We start from the raw sequence: 17,599 nt of genomic DNA, 5'->3' as shown, positions 1-17,599 counted from the left end.
TTGATAACAAAATCCAGCTTTTTTGTTTTGATGCAGTAAAGCACAGGAAACATAACGAAAGAGTTGAAGAGTTCACCCTTTCTGCAGTCACAAATATGTGTTTGGTTGCTCACAAAAACCGAAAACAATAGGGGTTCAAGACACTAGCAGGTTGTGACTGGTTGAATTCTATCGTTAACTGCTCGGTAGCACTGAAGACTGCAAAGAGGAAGGTTAGACTTGGAATCTCTGTATTTGTACGTATTAGTGCAAGAAGGCCCTGCACATCTTTCTCGAGGTGGAGGATACCTGATTCAGAAACAGTTGAACCCTAGATCAGAAATCCAAGACAAAAGAGCTTGAACAAGAATACTCAAGAACTTGGCATAAGCAACAAGGAACTCATCTAGATGATTAAATAGGATTTGTCATGTTGGAAAGCTCTTCTCTGTAGGGAACCTCCCTATACACACACAGACCGTCACCTGGTACTCAACATGCATGCTCAGCAATCCTTTAGGCTCAGTTTAGGAGTATAAATACAAATCTGTACAGTGCAAAACCTTGTATTTTGTATATATTTGTACAGTTTAGGAGTATAAATACAAATCTGTACAGTGCAAAACCTTGTATTTTGTATATATTTGCACAGTACATATTTGTATTTGTATTCCTTCTAACTCAGCCTCAAGAAAATTCGCCTTTTGTCATGTAGGTATTCTGTTGTCCTAACTGTATACATGATCACACATTGAATGAGCTACAAGAGATCCTATTAGAAACTTGAGAAGTAAATAAATCATAACCTGGAAATAGTTGAACTGAATATGCTAGGAAGCCCTGCATCTTCAGAGAATGAGACAGTGGTGCCAGTTGGTCCAATGACCCACCTGATGGTATTGGACCCAAGACCCACAGAAGAAGATTTCTCCTGATTGTAGAAAGAAAATTTTCAGCATAAAAAAAAGACTAAAGCTGAAGCAGTATTTAGACCTGAAGAGGGCACACGAGAAAACATACCTTTGCTATTTCAGTCTGCTTTTGACGTAATTTATCCCTTCGTGATTCTCTATTTGAATTATGGCCCAAGATCTTTCTTATTGCTTCAGCCTGTTGGAGACATATCTCATAAGGATGAATACTTTGTACAAAGAACCACAATTCTGAGAGGATGCTGTAAATCAAACCTGGATTTCCTTTGCAGCTTTCTCCACTTGCATTCTACGACGTTGAGCAGCCTCGGCTTTTTTCAGCTGTTGATCCAAATCTGAAATTTTCTCTTTTTGCTCTACATGAAAATAGAAAACAAAAGAAGAATAAAAATTTTTAACTGCTCCATTATGGAAAGAGGGAAGAGAAAACAGAAGAGACATGGTTTAAATATAAATCTCATTAGGATGGAAATAGGTGCCAATGTGTACGAGCAACCATGTCCTCTTCTCTGGACATATTGTCAAGATCCAAATGATCTGAATAAATTACAGCAAGTATGACTTCCCCATTCCTTATTTTTGAAGAGAGAATTTTGATTATTTGGTTATTGAAATTCCAAAGATGTTAAAAATGATGCTTTTAACTAAGCTATCATTTGCATGTAATAGTGACCAACATCAAATTTTTATGTTCAAGACCATCTACCATCTCATCTCATCCGTGTCATAAAAAATTGCAACAACTGCAAAGAGAAGAAAAGGTGAAAGATGATCAGGAAGAAGAGCAGAAAAAGAAGAATATAACATGTATTTCAACTCATCTCTTTCAAGAAAGCCTTATCCCAACTACATGGGGATGGCTACATGAATCCTGTCTTGGAATTCTTTTATTTTAGGATAATTTACTAAAAACTCCCTATAGTTTCACATAAATACTAAGACCTACCCTATAATTTGCATATTACCAAGACACCCCCTCTACTTTGCAACTGCTTTACTTAATGCACCTACCGTTAGGAATTGTTTGCATATCCATTTGGGAATGGTTTTATACTGAAAATACCTGTAAATAGTCTCATATCACCAAAATGAAACACTCCCCTCACATTATCTTATTCCAAAAATAAAACAAAATGTAATAGGAAAAACAAAAAAAAAGCAAAAGCAAAGGAAGATGACAGTAATTAAAGTAAAAGTAGAATAGACAGTAATAAAAAAACATTATTATTGTCTGTTTAATTTTTACTTTATTTTCTCTCATCTTGCTTTATTTCCTATTTTAATTTATTATTTTAAGCTTTTTCCCATTACTGTCTATTTTATTTTTATTTTCTTTTATTTCAAATGGATATTTTGGTTATTTCTTTTCTTTAAACTATTTTGGTTGAACAGATGTTAGGGTCAAAATGTCATTTCACACGTTTGCCTAAGAGAACCAACAATAAGTAAAGCAATTGCAAAGTAGATGGAAAACCTTGGTAATACACAAACTATAAGGTAGGTTAGTAATTACATGAAACTATAGGGGGTGTCTTGGTGAACAACCCTTGTCTTTATTATAGTAAAAGAAAATTTGCACAAAAATGGAGAAAAGAGGGTACAGGAAAACATGATAGGAAATCACCAATATCTCAAAATACAAATTAAACACCTCACCAAGAGGCATTCAAAGACTAAACCCACTACATATAATCTTACAGACTCCCAAACTGAAAATGCTTCACCATTACAATGAGACTCCTCTCACACTTTTATACCAACCAAACAAACACTACCAACCAATGACCCCCTAAAACCACGATTATGACAAACTGCAACCTCTACTAAGAAGTTACAAGCACCTCCACTTATAAGGGACAGTAGATAAGAAAACATAACATTAACTCATCCCCTCCCAAAACAGCACCAAACAATTACCTCTAAACTTATCCAGTTTCTATCTCCCCCTTCACCAACTTGCAAATTCAAATCTCAAATGGTGTAGTTAATGATGGGGTCACCATTATCCCATCCTTCCTTTGTGTAGTGACAAATCTTGTATGTGTTCCTAAGAAAAGGAATGTCCCTTTTTCAAGGTCTCAAGGGGGTGTGGAAACACATAAGAACTCTTGAATGGAAATGGAAAAGAGATGTAACTAGTTCTTTCAGAAATGGTAAGATCTTTGGCACAAGAAGGGGTTGATCTGTATCATACCCTTGAACATCTTTGTTTGTCAGATGCCTCCTTATTTGACACAGAGATGCTCTTTCGTTCTAAATAATTAACAAAAACAATCTTCCATCAGAAAGCTGTCCTGCTTTATAAAAGTGGTTCTTAATTCCCGATTTCTTATAAACCTTGTCATACTTTTTGCATGGAACAGCCCTGCAAAAACCACTCAGTGGTTTGTTTGGTGCCTCCCTCCCTCAGATTCATGTTTACCCCCTGTCTACCCCTTGTTTTGCTAGTACATCCATCATGCTATTAGTCAATCTCCTAACCCACTGTATCCTGAAATTCATGTTTCTAGTCAGCCATTTAAACTTTTTCATCTCAATCCCTAAAGCACCACAATATAGACTCTGGTTCCTTCAGCCAACCTACCACCAATTTTGAGTCCCCTTTTTCTGAGAAAAGATAACTGATTGTATTAAAGAAAAACCTCAAGTACATGAGAGGATATACAGCCTACAGGAAAGAACCAGCAATAGAAATTACAAAGCCAGGATTCTTTCACTATACAGGTTTTACCTAAAGATGCCTGATTTAGTCGAACTGTCAACTATAGAATTTAACTCCCTGAGAATCCAGGTTAGATTTACAGACAAGGTGTCCAAAATATCTCTGGCCTCAGTCAGGTAGTGTGCTAGCCTCCAGGGACCTACCTCCTCCCCTAACCATTTTGCAGTATTTGCAGTCACCTTCAACAGCTAGAGCAAACCAGCCCTTATCTTTAGCAATTCGAAGACCTTTGAGTGCAGCCAAGATTTCTGCTTTTGTAGTCAGCAACCCCGATTGGGCCACTCAATGACTTCACCCTTTCCCCTGAAAACTCCACCTATCCCGGCAGCTCCAGGGTTGCCCAAAGCACTACCATCAAAGTTTAGTTTATGCTCCGACTCCACTCTTGCAGAAAGAATGTTAGGTCTGCAAGAAGATCCTGATAAAGAGAAAAGGATTTTCCCCCAAGTTTTGTTGCAAATTATTCAGAGAGAAACCTTTGAACTCCACAGAAACAAAAGCCCACAGGTTGCCCAGGAAAGAAATGTGAGAAAGCAAGAACAATTATCTGATTGACTCCCCTTCAATCTCCACATTTGTCATATTCAATATATTTGCAATCTGTAGCCCTTGCAATGCAGCACACAGTGTTTTCTCCGTATTAATATTACAGTATTTTAATTGTTTCCGTAGTTTCAAACAGTGTTTTTCAACCCATTGTTGACACCCGGCCAGTTGGACTGTTCGGCCCGCAACACAGTCATGATTCGAGTCCAGGTTAACCTAAAACCAAAAATTTAGTTGAAAAACATTGACTTGGTCAGTGACGCTGACCCAGGCGATTAAACCACTGACCCGCTTGACCTAGTCAGTGGGTCACAGCTTGACCCAGGCGGTCGATGGTCAGATCGCAATGATCTTTTTTTATTCTGGATAACTTTTTGCAAACTATGCAATGCAAGGAGCTGAAGGCACCTTGGCCCAATAACTTTGCCAAAAAAAAAAGCCTTTTTGGCCTCAAATCTAAAATAAAACTAAAATAAAAAATATAAAGAACCTAAAATAAAACATATATATCATATATATTACATGCAGAACATAATTATATACACACAAATACACATTACAATATTACAATATTACACATACACACAGGATCTGTTCTAATAATAATCTCCAGCTCTAATAAATCGGCTGCTCTTACCACCAACAAAAATGTAAAACAAGAAAGGCAATATCAATCAAAGAAGAAAAGAAAATATTCAACAAGTAATTGGAAAATCTGTAAAAACTTACTTCTTTGCCCAGCTTCCAACAATCCATCAGGAAAGTCAATGAACTTTGAAGAAGCTTTGGGTTCAGCCTCTTTGACAGATTGAAGTGCCCGTTGCCTTGCCGTGAGGGAAGTTTCTTTCTTCTCATCAACAAAAGACCCAACCAATTCTCGCTTTATGCTCTTTTTCTTTTTCACATCTGACTCAAGGTCTGAATCACTAATATCTTCACTACTTGATGCAGCACTTTCTTCACTGTCATGGAGTACCCTGCCCACCACCCTTTTCTTTTTACTATTCTTGCTAAATCGATTGGTATAATAATTCTCATCTTCATCATGATATTCTGGTTCTGCTACTTTCCTTTTAGGAACACGTGAACTTCTGCGTTTTGGAGCTTCTTCCTCAAAATCTTCACCATATGGACCATCAGAAACCTTTCCTTTAGAAGCCTTACTGCTCTGATATAAAGCCTTATCTTCATTACCATCATCACTATGTTCCCCATCAAGCACACGCCTCTTTCGAACTCTTGAACTCTTTCGAACTGCCTGAGAAGCAGAAGAATTGGCAATATCATTATCTGTTTTCTTTGTAAATGCAGTTTCTTCTGAGCTCCTTCTTGAACCCTCTGAGGTATGACTCCCATCCATTCTGGAATTGGATACAATAGATACATACTTTTCCATTCTTTGAAGACAATCATCACTGTTCTCCTGAGAGGGAAAAAAGAATAGTTCACCAGTGACTACAACTTCAGAAATAAAATGTCTTCAAGAGCAACATAACAAAATTAAATAACAGCAATGGGTATTTTTACCTTGGAAGTTACTTTCTCTAGCTGTCTAATATCAGAAGATTTTAAAGTAACATGAAGCTTTCTGGTGTCAGAATTTCCATTATGATTTGCATGTAGAGTGTGTGTTACACCTCCTACCTTAAGCTTTACTTTTGTTGGTCTGTTTTCCTGAGATGAAGGATCACCTGCTCGATCTACCAGTTTTGAATCACCTTCAGAAAGGTCATATTCCCCACTAGATCTTTTGGCTCTCTTACCAGGCTTATCCAAGCTTCCCTTAAATGAATGCGAGTCTGATTGATTTCCCCAATCAGAGGCACTTTTTCTAGCTGGTGCAAGAACCCCTTCACTGCACCTAGCATTAGAACCAGGTTTAACTTGATCTTTAACATACAACCCTTTTGAAACTCGCACCCTTGGATTCTCAAGTACATTCATTTCAGGATCCCCCTTTGATGAAGCACTAAACCTTCCTGATTTCTTATCCTCTACGATTACATTTTCTTTCCTTGCTTTCAGATCACCCAAACCTTTGCCATCTCTGTTATGGTTCCTGCCAAGTTTAGTCCTATCATACTCCCCAGCTACATCAGCGTCATCCACATTCCTTGTATTATCTAGATCAAGAACCGAGTTGTCACCCCAGCACTTTCCATGCTTGATATTCCCCAGATTTCCTGATCTCTCATGATGGAAATTGTTTGACAAAGAACCCTCTTCCTTCCTATTCTTCTGTTTTACTGCGCCTTGATCACAACCATTATCATCACTTGCGAACAGGCTCAAATTCTCTGAGCTGCTTCCATTATGAGTAGCAGGCCCATTGTCAAAAGGAGAAGATGATAGTGGAGATAATAATGGATCATGACCACAATCATTAAGAAACATCTGGGATGATGCAGTTCGAGGTTTTCTAGACACAAATGTTCTGGGCTTCCTTGCGCCCTTTACAGAGTCAAAATCCAAACCGTCTAACCTTTCCATGAAGGGAAGTTGATCCTGAAATGACAGATTGCATAACAAAGATTAAACTTCAGTATCCTCCTGGAAGACAAGACAAAACATTTATGACAACAGAAGCATAAATTGTAAAACAAGCTGAAAAATGAAAAAAGAGGTTGAATCAATTTCAGATTTTCAGTTCTACAAACAAATTAACTGCAATAGTGGCCATAGAAGGACACAATTAAAGATGGATCCAGAAGTGTGGAAAAGAAGTGGTATGCCTAGAAACTAATAAAAAGATAATGAGCATAAAACAACGAAAACTCTTTATATCACATGTTATTTGCAAACCTGCTTACAGAAACAAAAACAAAAGAAAAAAAATACAGGGAAAAGTTAAGAATATGATTTTCAAGTTGGGCAAGAAAAAAAAGGGAGAGAATAACTGCTTTAAATTATAACAAAAAATAGTACAAAGTCTCATCACCATCATCCAAGCCTTATCCTAACATGGACATGGGAAATGAAAATATGACTCCATTTTCTAAGATCCACAACACCGATACGGATGTATGTATCTTATTTAATATGCTTATATCTAGTTTCATAAGATAACTGTCATTTCTGAATGCTAATTTTGCCAGAATTAATTAAGCTTCTAATGTATACAATCTGAATTTTTATAATGTCGTCTACTAAAGAATGTTATTTTACATATTTTAAAAGTGTTAATGATATAAGAAATAATCTAGAAGCATCCATGCAGTATCCATTGTCCTATCAGATCTGTATTGTGTCTGACAGAGGTACGCTAGGAATGTACAGCCATCCGGAAATCGTAAATAGAAGAACTAAAAGAAATTTGACAATTTAAAGAAATTAAAGAAAACACTTGGTCGGAATTATCTTCCCATATGAACCGGGTCCAAAATAGGACACACAACAAAGCGAATAGCTAACCTGATTCTTTAAAAGTAAAAGAATAACCCTAGAAGATATGATTCAAAGTTCAGACTATAAAATTCCAGTACACTCAAAACCAATTACCATATTTCTTGTAGAAACACATTACAACTTTCAAGACAAGATCCATCTAATATTCAAAGTCAACGTAGCAAACCAAGCTTGGGAGCATCAAATCAGAAGCATAAAATACTAAAATCTAATAAACATAAACCTTTCCCCCCTTTTCAGCCGAGCATTCAAAATTAATGTCAAACCCTAAGCTAACAAAAGCAGCCATCCAGGAACAAAGAGAGAAAACAAAGCGAAACAGAACAACTTAAGATCACTTGAGAAACGGAAAACTAAGCTAACAAAAAGAGTTCGAACAAAAATAGACCTGGAGGCTGTGGAATCAGTCAGTGCTCACTGTAGGAGAATGAAAGAAATCATGGCGGTGCAGCTCCGTTTGCTCCCACTCGAAGGAGAGAAGATGAAAACAAAACAAAGCAAGCTTTTAGGGTTTCGATTCTTCCCCATGCAGGTAAGATAGAATCCATGGCGATGATGACGACAGTAATGGCACACGATGTCCCGATGAGGTGATGATGATGGTGACGATGTATGGTGGTGATGTGGTCTCTGGTTTATCACTAAGGTTATGGATGGTGAAGATACAGATACTGTTACTGATTGGTACCTTTAGATGATGGTCGTATGGAAATGGTGGTTGATGATAATGATGACGATAATGAAGATTGTTACGGTGATAAAAGATCGCCATTATCTTTCTCTCTGTGTTGTATCTTGCGATTTTTCACCCACCCCCTTTTTCTTTTCAAATTTCCCGCTTGCCGCTTCCCTATTATTCTCACTTCACTTCAATGGGCTGTTTCCTGTTTGTGAAGACATTTTTGGCACAATTATGCTAATCTCCCGCCGTAAGCGTCTTGTAATTAGATATAATCTCGTTAAGGGCCTGTTTGGGTGTACTGAGCTGAAGATTCAACTGCTATTAACTTATAATCGATTTAGCTAGAGCTGTAAACGGGTCGGGACTGGTTCGGGACAGGGTGGAGCAGTCCTGTTTGGTAATTACGACAACAATAAATACGCATAACCGAATCAATCAATTATTAATCAGGACAATAGGGTCTGATGTGGTTAGTTTCGATTATACTACTAATGATAATTGATAATAATAAGGGAAATTCTTTATCACTATCCTGTATTTTGGCTCGAGTAATAATTTGGTCTCTAAAGCCCGAACTTTAAAATGTGATAATTTAGTACTTGAATTTTTAAAATATGACAATCTAATACCCAAATTTTTAAAATGTAACAATGTTAATCAGTTGGTTTAAGTGATATTTGAAAAGTCAAAAATATCTTAAGAATGCTATCTAATTATCTTTATCAACCATCCAAACATTGATAATAAAATGAACAGTCTCAAAATCTATATTCTTTTAAACAGTCACCAACTTTTTTGAATAGAAGAGGCTAGAATTTGAGACTGTTCAATTTGTTGTCAACGTTTAGATGGTTGATAAAGAGAATTAGATGACATTCAAAGAGAATTTTTGACTTTTCAAATGGTACTTAACAGCTAATTAACGGACTGATTAATGAAAGGTACTGGATTGTCACATTTTAAAAGTTCGGACACTAGATTGTCGCATTTTAAAGTTTGGGGGCCAAATTGTCATTCAAACCAAAGTATAAGGTATTGATTGGAAATTTTCCCTAATAATAACTTAAAACTTCATTTTGGCATTATAATATTAATAAATTTGACAATAAAATATTAAAAGCATTTATATATATATTTATTTATTTATAAGATGTGTTTTTAAACATAATTTTTAGAAATTTATCTTTTCAGAGATAAAATATAACAAAAAAGTATAAAAAATATTTATATATTATTAACAATATAATGGATTTGGAACAGTAAGAACCAGTCCCAAATTCAATTATTAACTAAGACAAAACCACAAAATTAGCATGAACATAATCAGTTCATTCGGATCACCTGATCCAATCCATTGACGTCCTTAGTTGGTCTAGCCGTCTAGCTCCTTTCAAGTGCTATGGACAAGCAAGAGGTTGAATGACTTAGCAAGCAAGCAGGCAGCTCTTCAAATGATTGATTAACAGCCAATTTAGGCTCTCTAGCGGAATATATAATCATATGGATGTCATGTAGCACATCCCAACACATAATTTTACAAACTTTGTTTTATCCCGAGAGCCAGCCATTGCTGAGCCTGAGAGAGAGAATTCCTATTTGACCAAATAGAAGTTACGAACTCCCCTCCACCCCCATACTTTAAACTCTTAGTCTTTTAGACAGACTTCTTGCTTTCCCTTGGAGATCCATGTTAAAAGTCCATTTTTTGGGGTTACCCATGAGATACATAATAATGAAGCAGTCTCGAATCACACCGCCTTTTTGAATTCTCTCTCCTTTTCCATGACAAGTGCTTCCTGAAAATCACAGAATTTCCCATTTCAGCACTCGAACCCACCCATTAGAGGAGGTGCAACTTCACCCATGAATTGTTAGATGGATGAAGGGAATTAATTTTTCTACTAAACCACCACTTCACCCATGAATTGCTGGGGAGTTGACAGTATGACATCGACCCAGCCCACGACAAGTTGACAACTGAACTGACGATAGTGCAATACAATGAAAGAAGGGAATTAATTTTTCTACTAAACCACAATTTCTCCTTGGATTCTTTTATGCACATACAGACAGACTGAATTATACATGTTCTATTTAGTCCATGCACAACCGGAGTGCATTATGTGACTCATGAAACTAGCAAGCATTTAGTATGTAGATACACCACTGAATCCACATTTGTCCATTTCAGATCCATCAAGATCCACCCAAACCTCGTTTACACGCCCTATAAGCCGAAAAGGTGAACTATACTGTGCAATTGAGTAAGCTTCCTTGCTTTCAGACTTGGTTGAATTTGCCCATGCAGATCTGCTCAAGCTGACAGCAAGTTTCTCTGCCTCTTCAACGATGTTACTATCCCTAGCAAACCCTGAGAACTTTCTGGCTGCAATACAGTGGTCTCCCCATGCATCAGACTGCAGGTTCAGTTCAGGGAGGGGAGCAGGTGGGGTAGATTGGAACTCCACTGGCAAGTAGAATCGCACAAAGTAAGCTGATGAATGTAGGGGCCCAGCCTCTGGGACAATGCTTGTCAAAACAGGAGTTGTCATTCTGATCCTAGAAGAGTTCAAATTTGCACCTTGGATGTACTGGAATAATCTGCAATGTGAAAAAAAAAAAAAAAACAAGGAAGACTAAACCAGATAAACATTCGGGTGTATGAAGCCATTTCATAAACAAATGTCTAACTAAATAAATGGTCCTAATGGAAGAACAGTTTTCAGTTCCAGTACTAAAATGTTAAAATTTATTCAAAGTTCAAACAGATTAAAGAGACCAAAGTGCATCAGATATGGCATTCAAAATTGTTAGTCGCAAAAGTTGTTTATGGAGATTTTTTTTTATTATAGGAACTTCAGTTATACTGGATAGAGGTCTAAAAGTTAGACTTCAAGAAGGATTAGAGAAATTCAATATTGAATTGGAAAAATGTATTCTGCATCTAAATACAATATCCAAATGACAATGCACATCTATGTTTGCAAAGTAAACTAGTCATGCATCTAAATAAATTGTATAGTTATATCAACTATTGCCACTAGTTTCAATGACATCACCCTAATATTCTATTGTTTCTTATAAAAAGAAAGCAATTCTATTGTATCTTTAGTTATTCTCCTTTATCAATGTAAATACCCTTACTACTCCACAGTGGATGGTCAACTACCTTGTATAGCCTAGTACACAAATGTTTCTTTTTTTTTGATAAGTAAAGAATTTCAAAGATTGATTACATGAAAATCCCCTTAGAGAGGCGCAAGGTGCTGCTTCTCCATACAGAAAACACAAAAACTACATCAAAAAGTGCATGACTGTTAAAAAACACAAATTACAGTTGTGCCCACAACAATGTTTCCCTGTTTGCCCCTTGTTTTGCCAAGACATCAGAAAATGCATTAGCTGATCTCCCAAATGTTTTTATATGATTATGTTTCCTATATGCAACTTCTAATTTTTAGATTGCTGATTCCTTGTTTCAACACCCACAGATAGATTACTCATATCTTAAGAAGCGACAGGGTAGAGAGGAAAATTTGTCTTTCAGCCAGAATTAATCTGTCACTTCCTAGTAAGGACAATAACCAGGGCTGCAGCTCTTCCTTGATCGTAACCATCAAATATACAAGTGTTCAATGCATAGCATTCCCAGTCTTCCACAACACAATTAACTCACCTTCAAAAAAGCATTTCTATAGTGGGAATTGACTGGCATTATATGAGAGAGCATTCATCTATTACCTGGTATTCACTTTGCATGTTGAGATCCAAACAGGTAAAACAGAACCAGGAGACAACTGTTTATTGATGCATGACAATATTCCATAGTTGATATCAGAGCACCAAGATGTTCTCCATCATTTGGAACGTTTTAAATTTACAAGGGACATATCTACATAAAAGGCATATTATCTGGTTCATTCCCACCCAGAACGTCCAACTTGTTGCTAGAAATCAACTCGCACTACTCAACAACCATATCAATACATTCCCTGAGGGGAGGGGCATCCCTTTGTTGCAAATGGTGAAAGGTCCATCCATACTTCATTTAAGCGCCCAGCAACATGAAAGGAAGCACTGTACTGGGCAATTGTGAATGCATGCTTATCTCCTAAAACTCTCCCTGTGAGGGATCTACCTAAGCTGGTGGCAAGAGCTTCTACTTCTGCAATAATAGAATTGTCCCTAGCAAACCTTGAAAAATACCTAACTGCTACACAAAGAAATTCCCATTTTCCAAGCTGTAAATTCAGCTCTGGGCGGGGTAGTGGAGGCACCCCCTGATATCTCGCAGACACATAGAGCCTCACAAAATACTGAGACCCATTTGGCTCTTGTTTGATGCTTGTTGGGATAAGTTGAGAAGAATTAAAGTTAGCACCATGGCCTGAATAAAACAATGCATGAGCACAACCAATGATGAGGTGAGAATAACAATATAATGACAATTGCAAGAACTAGTAATTTAGAAGAAAATCAGAAAGAACAAACAAATTTAATAAAGTATTTACCAAATTATAAGCACAGCACAGATGATATTATAAATGGAGTTGCAAGGAAAGGGAAACCATAGATTAACCCTCCAAAAGCATGACGAATACAACCTAACTGTAATTATTATTATGAAACTTGGTGGTGTACTTTACACATAGTAGTACAAAAAACTCCTCAAGCTTGTGCACATTGGCTAACTATGTATACTAGCATATTGAGGTTTGGGATCTCAGCTCAAAAAAACACTAAACTATGCTCAATTTCATAATCTTTCTAATGATCACCAAGGGCCCTCCACAAAAGACCAGATTGAGCAAGAGCCACTATGACCACTAAATCCATAACCAAAATTAATTGTACCAAGATAATCTCCCTCAAGAAATAAGTAATTCAACTCTCAAAACTATATGGATACCCTATTTCACATCAACAGCATATCTGATGTTTAAGCCTATGCAGCAATATATTCACCAGCAGACACCATACAGGATCTCAACAAAAGCCATACACTGTCAGTTCAAAATTCAGCACCCATTCTCTTTCGGTTTGTAGTTTACATTTTTTCTTCTCCATTATGTTTTCCTCATACCACAATATTGGCCTCAGCATTCAGATTCAATTCAATATATTATTTTCGACTTACATCATCGTCCCATGAAAATTAGTTGTTAGAAATTTGAGTTTAGTCTATCCAAGTCCAAAGAACACCTCTTGTTTGACCAGATAATTCCCAAATGCTCCCCTACAAAAGATACTCATCTATAATCATATAAAACACCACCTTTACTAGAATAAACAAAAGTTGAAGTAAGAAAATCATGGCTACAGAACGGCCACCTTTGAAAATGTGAACCAAAAGGCAGAGGGAGTCCCATTCATCTCCAACATTGGATAATCCATTTCTTTCAACATTTGACAAGTGATAGAATTCAATCCTCCACATGCATTGCAGAAAGACAACTTAATCTCCAGCGCATGAATCCTAAAACATAAAGCATTGAAAAAGGGCCATTACCTAATGTTGGTCCCATTTATCTAGGGTCTTGGGAGGGTGGACTTGATAGGAACTAACATTTGGCATTTTTCCCACAAAAAAAGTGGCCACTCTTAGACTCAAACCTCATTCTCATGCTTGTCAGACCAAGAGATTACCATTATATCATGATATGGCCCCTAAAATATGAAGCATATAAGCTTTAGAGAAATCATCACTAGAAATCTAGAAAGAGATCCTTGAACCCAACTCTCTTTTTTTGTTGATGATGGATGACTACCTACATTTTATTGATAATGAACAATTCCCAAAGTTGCTTGAACAGATTGGTTTTTAAAGGAAAAAAAAATCCATCTAATAGCTTTTTTCTTTTTTTTTTAGAGAAAGTAAGGTATTGCGTTGGTAACAAAAAGGCAATCAACCCATTGTTTAAAAAAAAAAAGACGTTGCAAAATGTTGGTTCCATCTATCTAAGGTCTTGGGAGGGTGGACTGGATATGCACCTAACAATTGGCTTTCTTTTAATGCAAAAAAGTGGTTGCTCTCGGAGTCGAACCTCTGTTCTCTCACTTGCCAACTTGAGATTTTACTGTTACACCAAGCAATGGCCCTTATACTCAACCCATTACATGCCTTCCTAAAACCAAAATTAATTGTAACAGAATCTAATTTTAAATCTTCTTGTGCCTCTGTATCCACATCAAGAATATCCACCTTCACAATCTGATTTCAAGTTTTGAAAAACCTTTCTCATTTTTATTGCTAACCAGTTGAAACCTTTTTATTAAAATAAAGAAACAAGAATTAAAAACTTGAAAGCCATAACTAAAAGGAAAGACGCCTATATTGGAGCACAATATAGCTTATAGCTTTGTCTTTTAGTGAATAAGATTTTAAGGAGATCGGGAGCTCCTTAATGGCTGAAGTTGAAGTTGGGTAAGTTTCTATACCCTTGAACATTTTATCCACTAAAAGACAAAGCAATAAGTCATTCAGTTCAGCAACTTCAACTGTTATCAAACAGCCCCTTAGACACCATAGACTACATAGATATAGTTTATCTAAATTTCATCAAGCATGTTAACCATCCATTACCAATTTTTGCACCACACACAGTAAATCTTGAGTTCAAAACCTTTAAAATGATTTACAGTTGTGTTTCTCAGCATTATAAGGTACACAAGCAGTATATAGAGATCTTTCACTGGTTACACTGTTAGAAAAGATCTTCAAGGACCTTGAGCATATTTTCTTTTCATCAGGAAAGAAAATATACATATAATGAGGCAATGACAAGTAATTGACCTTGAAGTAGCAACAGCAATACCTTTGTCGTGAGCTAGTGAGTGGCAATTTCCCTAATAAGATCCATGAACAAATATTCCCATGGAAACCTCTTAAAAAATAAGTAATTAACCAGAATCCAGAAATTCCTATCCAATTGAGCAAGCTTTATTCTGGTTACTACAAGAAGAGAAAAGTTCTGTAATGAAATCTTATAACAAAATAGGCATACAATAATATATCAATCATACAAGAATCTAATTCAAAGTAAAAGAGTAAGTTTGAAAACAGTCTTACAATTATACCTGCAAAGCATATTCTGTTTTTTCCCTTCAGGTCAACACAACAGAAAGTAAAGCAATCAAACTTGGCAGCACAAGAGGTTGAATACTTCAACTCACCTCTAAACAGAAGAGACTATAGCTGTATGGAACAAGTTTCGATTGTTTTGGTATGTCCCACTTAAAACAATTTGCATTAGATTTTCACTATCAGATAACATAAAGAGAAAACAACAAATAGTAAATTAAAATAATAAAAGAAAACAAAAACGACAGAAAACAAATTTAAATAACTACTGCCATTTCTTCGGTCCCAAGGAAATATTTTCAGACTCAACTAAAGAGTCAATGAATTCTTCTAAGCCGACCAAACTTCATATTTTAGGTTTCAAGACCCCAAAATAAAATCAAAAGAATCCCATTAAATCGTTCCGCCAACAGAAATTAATCGTGCAAAACTGAATAAAAGGGAGCACCTCAAGAACGTGGAAATGATCCCGTACTATCTCAGTAAAGAAAATTGCATAAAATTAGTAACTGAGCCCCCACATAACCTACTCAATCCAGTAATAATGATCAATTTTAACTTGAATTTAGTGTACACGACATAATAAATTTAAAAATAAGAATAATAACCATGAATTTTCCAACAGAATAGACACAGCTGCGATTATCACATAACAGTAAATCAATTTGAGAAAACAACAATGACTTTTATCTAAACAAAATAGCGAAATTACTCAAATAGCACTCAGAATAACCTGTGAAAGCCTTCTCTGGTCGCCTTCTCGAAAGAAATTCCTCGAACAGGAGCTGAAATCCACGAAGACTCCCTGTACAATCTTATCTCAAAATCGGATTCAGAATGAACAACTGTAAATTGGGGTGATTCAATTCCATTACAGAAAACGAGAAAACGCAAGAAACTAGCAAAGAAGAGTGTCAGGGAAATCTTCTCCATCTTCCATGCCACGAAAGGCCCCATAGTCGTCTTGTTTAAATAGACTTTTCGGAGTGACTCAAATTACAGCTTTCTCCATCCTGATGTGCTATTATTACAACAATGGTGTTATAATAACGCTGCTGGAGCAGTGCAGCTGCAAAGCTAATGATTGATTAGGCGATCTAAAGACCAAAACAAATGGGCCCATGAAAGCCCATTAAGGGTTGGAGAGAAATTTCCTGGAAATTATTGTTGCATCATTGATAATGCATCAAACGACAACCAAGGGCAAGGAGGGGATCCATACAAAACCATTTCGGTTGGATGAAGTAGGAAGGGGGAATTTGAAAGAGAATTTGGTTCATTTGTGATTCCACCCATTGAATCTGATAAATGGTTTTAGGGGTAATTTGAATTCAGTCCACCTCAGAATTCATAATGGGATCGTACGGTTAAGGTCAGTGTAAGGGGAAAAGATTCTTTATTCGCGGAGGAAATATTGTTTATAAGGAGGGTGGGGATAAATATATTTGGAAAATTAATTTATAAATTCTATGATTTTTCTATTGTTGTGTCTAACTTTCTTCCAATCAAACACCTGTGGTGAATGTGATTCTCGTAATGTATTGGGCTTGATCTGAGATTTTTTATTGGCTTGGGTTGAATACTTGGATGCAACCATTGGTTTAACTTGGTAATATTAACCCTGGGCTATCAGTCCAGGTCCACATATCACTCCTTCCCGAACAAACTTCACTCGAGATTTTTATTCCCACTTTCCTCCCGCACTAGTGTGGTGTTTTGGTGATTCAAAGAGGATGAATGATGTACGAAAATAGCCTACGGCACCTAATCGGTCAGGCTTATTTGTCGCCAACATCAGTCTTATTAAATGGATGGTCATGGGGCTACACAACAGGGGGTAGCCCATCCCCTTTCCCTTAAGGGGCTACACCACATGGTCCACATCTATATGCATGGACTAATGGGCTTTCACACGTCGAACAAACAGCCCACTGACCACTGTGATATGCAAGATGTGGGTATTGAACTACGAGATCAGAGATCACATCAGCTCCCCACAGGCGTCTCACGTGCACATCTTAGCGTGTATGGGGAACATCTCCCATATTTGTTATTGTGAGATATTGCCAATATACAGTTGGGATGTGCTGCAGGGCACGCCCTGTGGGGTGTCGATGTGAAACAGAGCTGTAACCATCAATAGATCATTAATAATTTGCACCTGTGTTTAGTTTAAAGGAAAAAGTAGGGAAACATGTACAAGATTCGTTAAGGTTTCCCTGACTTTCCCTTCCTTTCCCTCAAGTAACCAT

The 17,599-nt window shown here is 36.7% G+C and overlaps 2 protein-coding genes across 3 annotated transcripts; both read right to left on the bottom strand.

Moving 5' to 3' along the window:
• Nucleotides 1-8,343, bottom strand: LOC104591441 (uncharacterized). Of its 2 annotated transcripts, none has more exons than XM_010250273.3 (7): nucleotides 7,973-8,343; nucleotides 5,707-6,684; nucleotides 4,909-5,602; nucleotides 1,167-1,267; nucleotides 1,000-1,089; nucleotides 786-910; nucleotides 1-288 (listed from the first exon to the last, which is right to left on the bottom strand). In XM_010250273.3, the coding sequence occupies exons 2-7, from the start codon at nucleotides 6,667-6,669 to the stop codon at nucleotides 144-146; spliced, it is 2,118 nt and encodes a 705-aa protein (XP_010248575.1). In that variant the 5' UTR covers nucleotides 6,670-6,684; nucleotides 7,973-8,343; the 3' UTR covers nucleotides 1-143. The 2 variants fall into 2 exon arrangements, with proteins under 2 accessions (XP_010248575.1, XP_019052247.1); XM_019196702.2 differs by lacking the exon at nucleotides 1-288 and adding an exon at nucleotides 687-711.
• A 1,925-nt stretch (nucleotides 8,344-10,268) lies between these two features.
• On the bottom strand, nucleotides 10,269-16,319 carry LOC104591442 (uncharacterized). Its single transcript, XM_010250274.3, has 2 exons — nucleotides 16,081-16,319; nucleotides 10,269-10,867 (listed from the first exon to the last, which is right to left on the bottom strand). The coding sequence occupies exons 1-2, from the start codon at nucleotides 16,302-16,304 to the stop codon at nucleotides 10,414-10,416; spliced, it is 678 nt and encodes a 225-aa protein (XP_010248576.1). The 5' UTR covers nucleotides 16,305-16,319; the 3' UTR covers nucleotides 10,269-10,413.
• Between the last annotated feature and the right edge of the window lie 1,280 nt (nucleotides 16,320-17,599).

This window comes from Nelumbo nucifera, chromosome 4, assembly GCF_055504915.1.
Source record: "Nelumbo nucifera cultivar China Antique chromosome 4, China Antique-T2T, whole genome shotgun sequence".
NCBI lineage: Eukaryota > Viridiplantae > Streptophyta > Magnoliopsida > Proteales > Nelumbonaceae > Nelumbo > Nelumbo nucifera.
Note: the sequence above shows the minus strand (reverse complement) of the source record. Positions and strands in the feature narration are given on the sequence as shown.

Excerpts from the sequence above, each read along its gene's own strand:
- LOC104591441 (XM_010250273.3), bottom strand. The coding sequence starts at position 6,669 with ATGGAAAGGTTAGACGGTTTGGATTTTGACTCTGTAAAGGGCGCAAGG. Across the intron at positions 5,603-5,706 it reads TAGAGAAAGTAACTTCCAAG|GAGAACAGTGATGATTGTCT; the intron begins GTAAAAATACCC and ends TTTCCCTCTCAG. Across the intron at positions 289-785 it reads TTCAGTTCAACTATTTCCAG|GTATCCTCCACCTCGAGAAA; the intron begins GTTATGATTTAT and ends TTTCTGAATCAG.
- LOC104591442 (XM_010250274.3), bottom strand. The coding sequence starts at position 16,304 with ATGGGGCCTTTCGTGGCATGGAAGATGGAGAAGATTTCCCTGACACTC. Across the intron at positions 10,868-16,080 it reads ACCAGAGAAGGCTTTCACAG|ATTATTCCAGTACATCCAAG; the intron begins GTTATTCTGAGT and ends TTCACATTGCAG.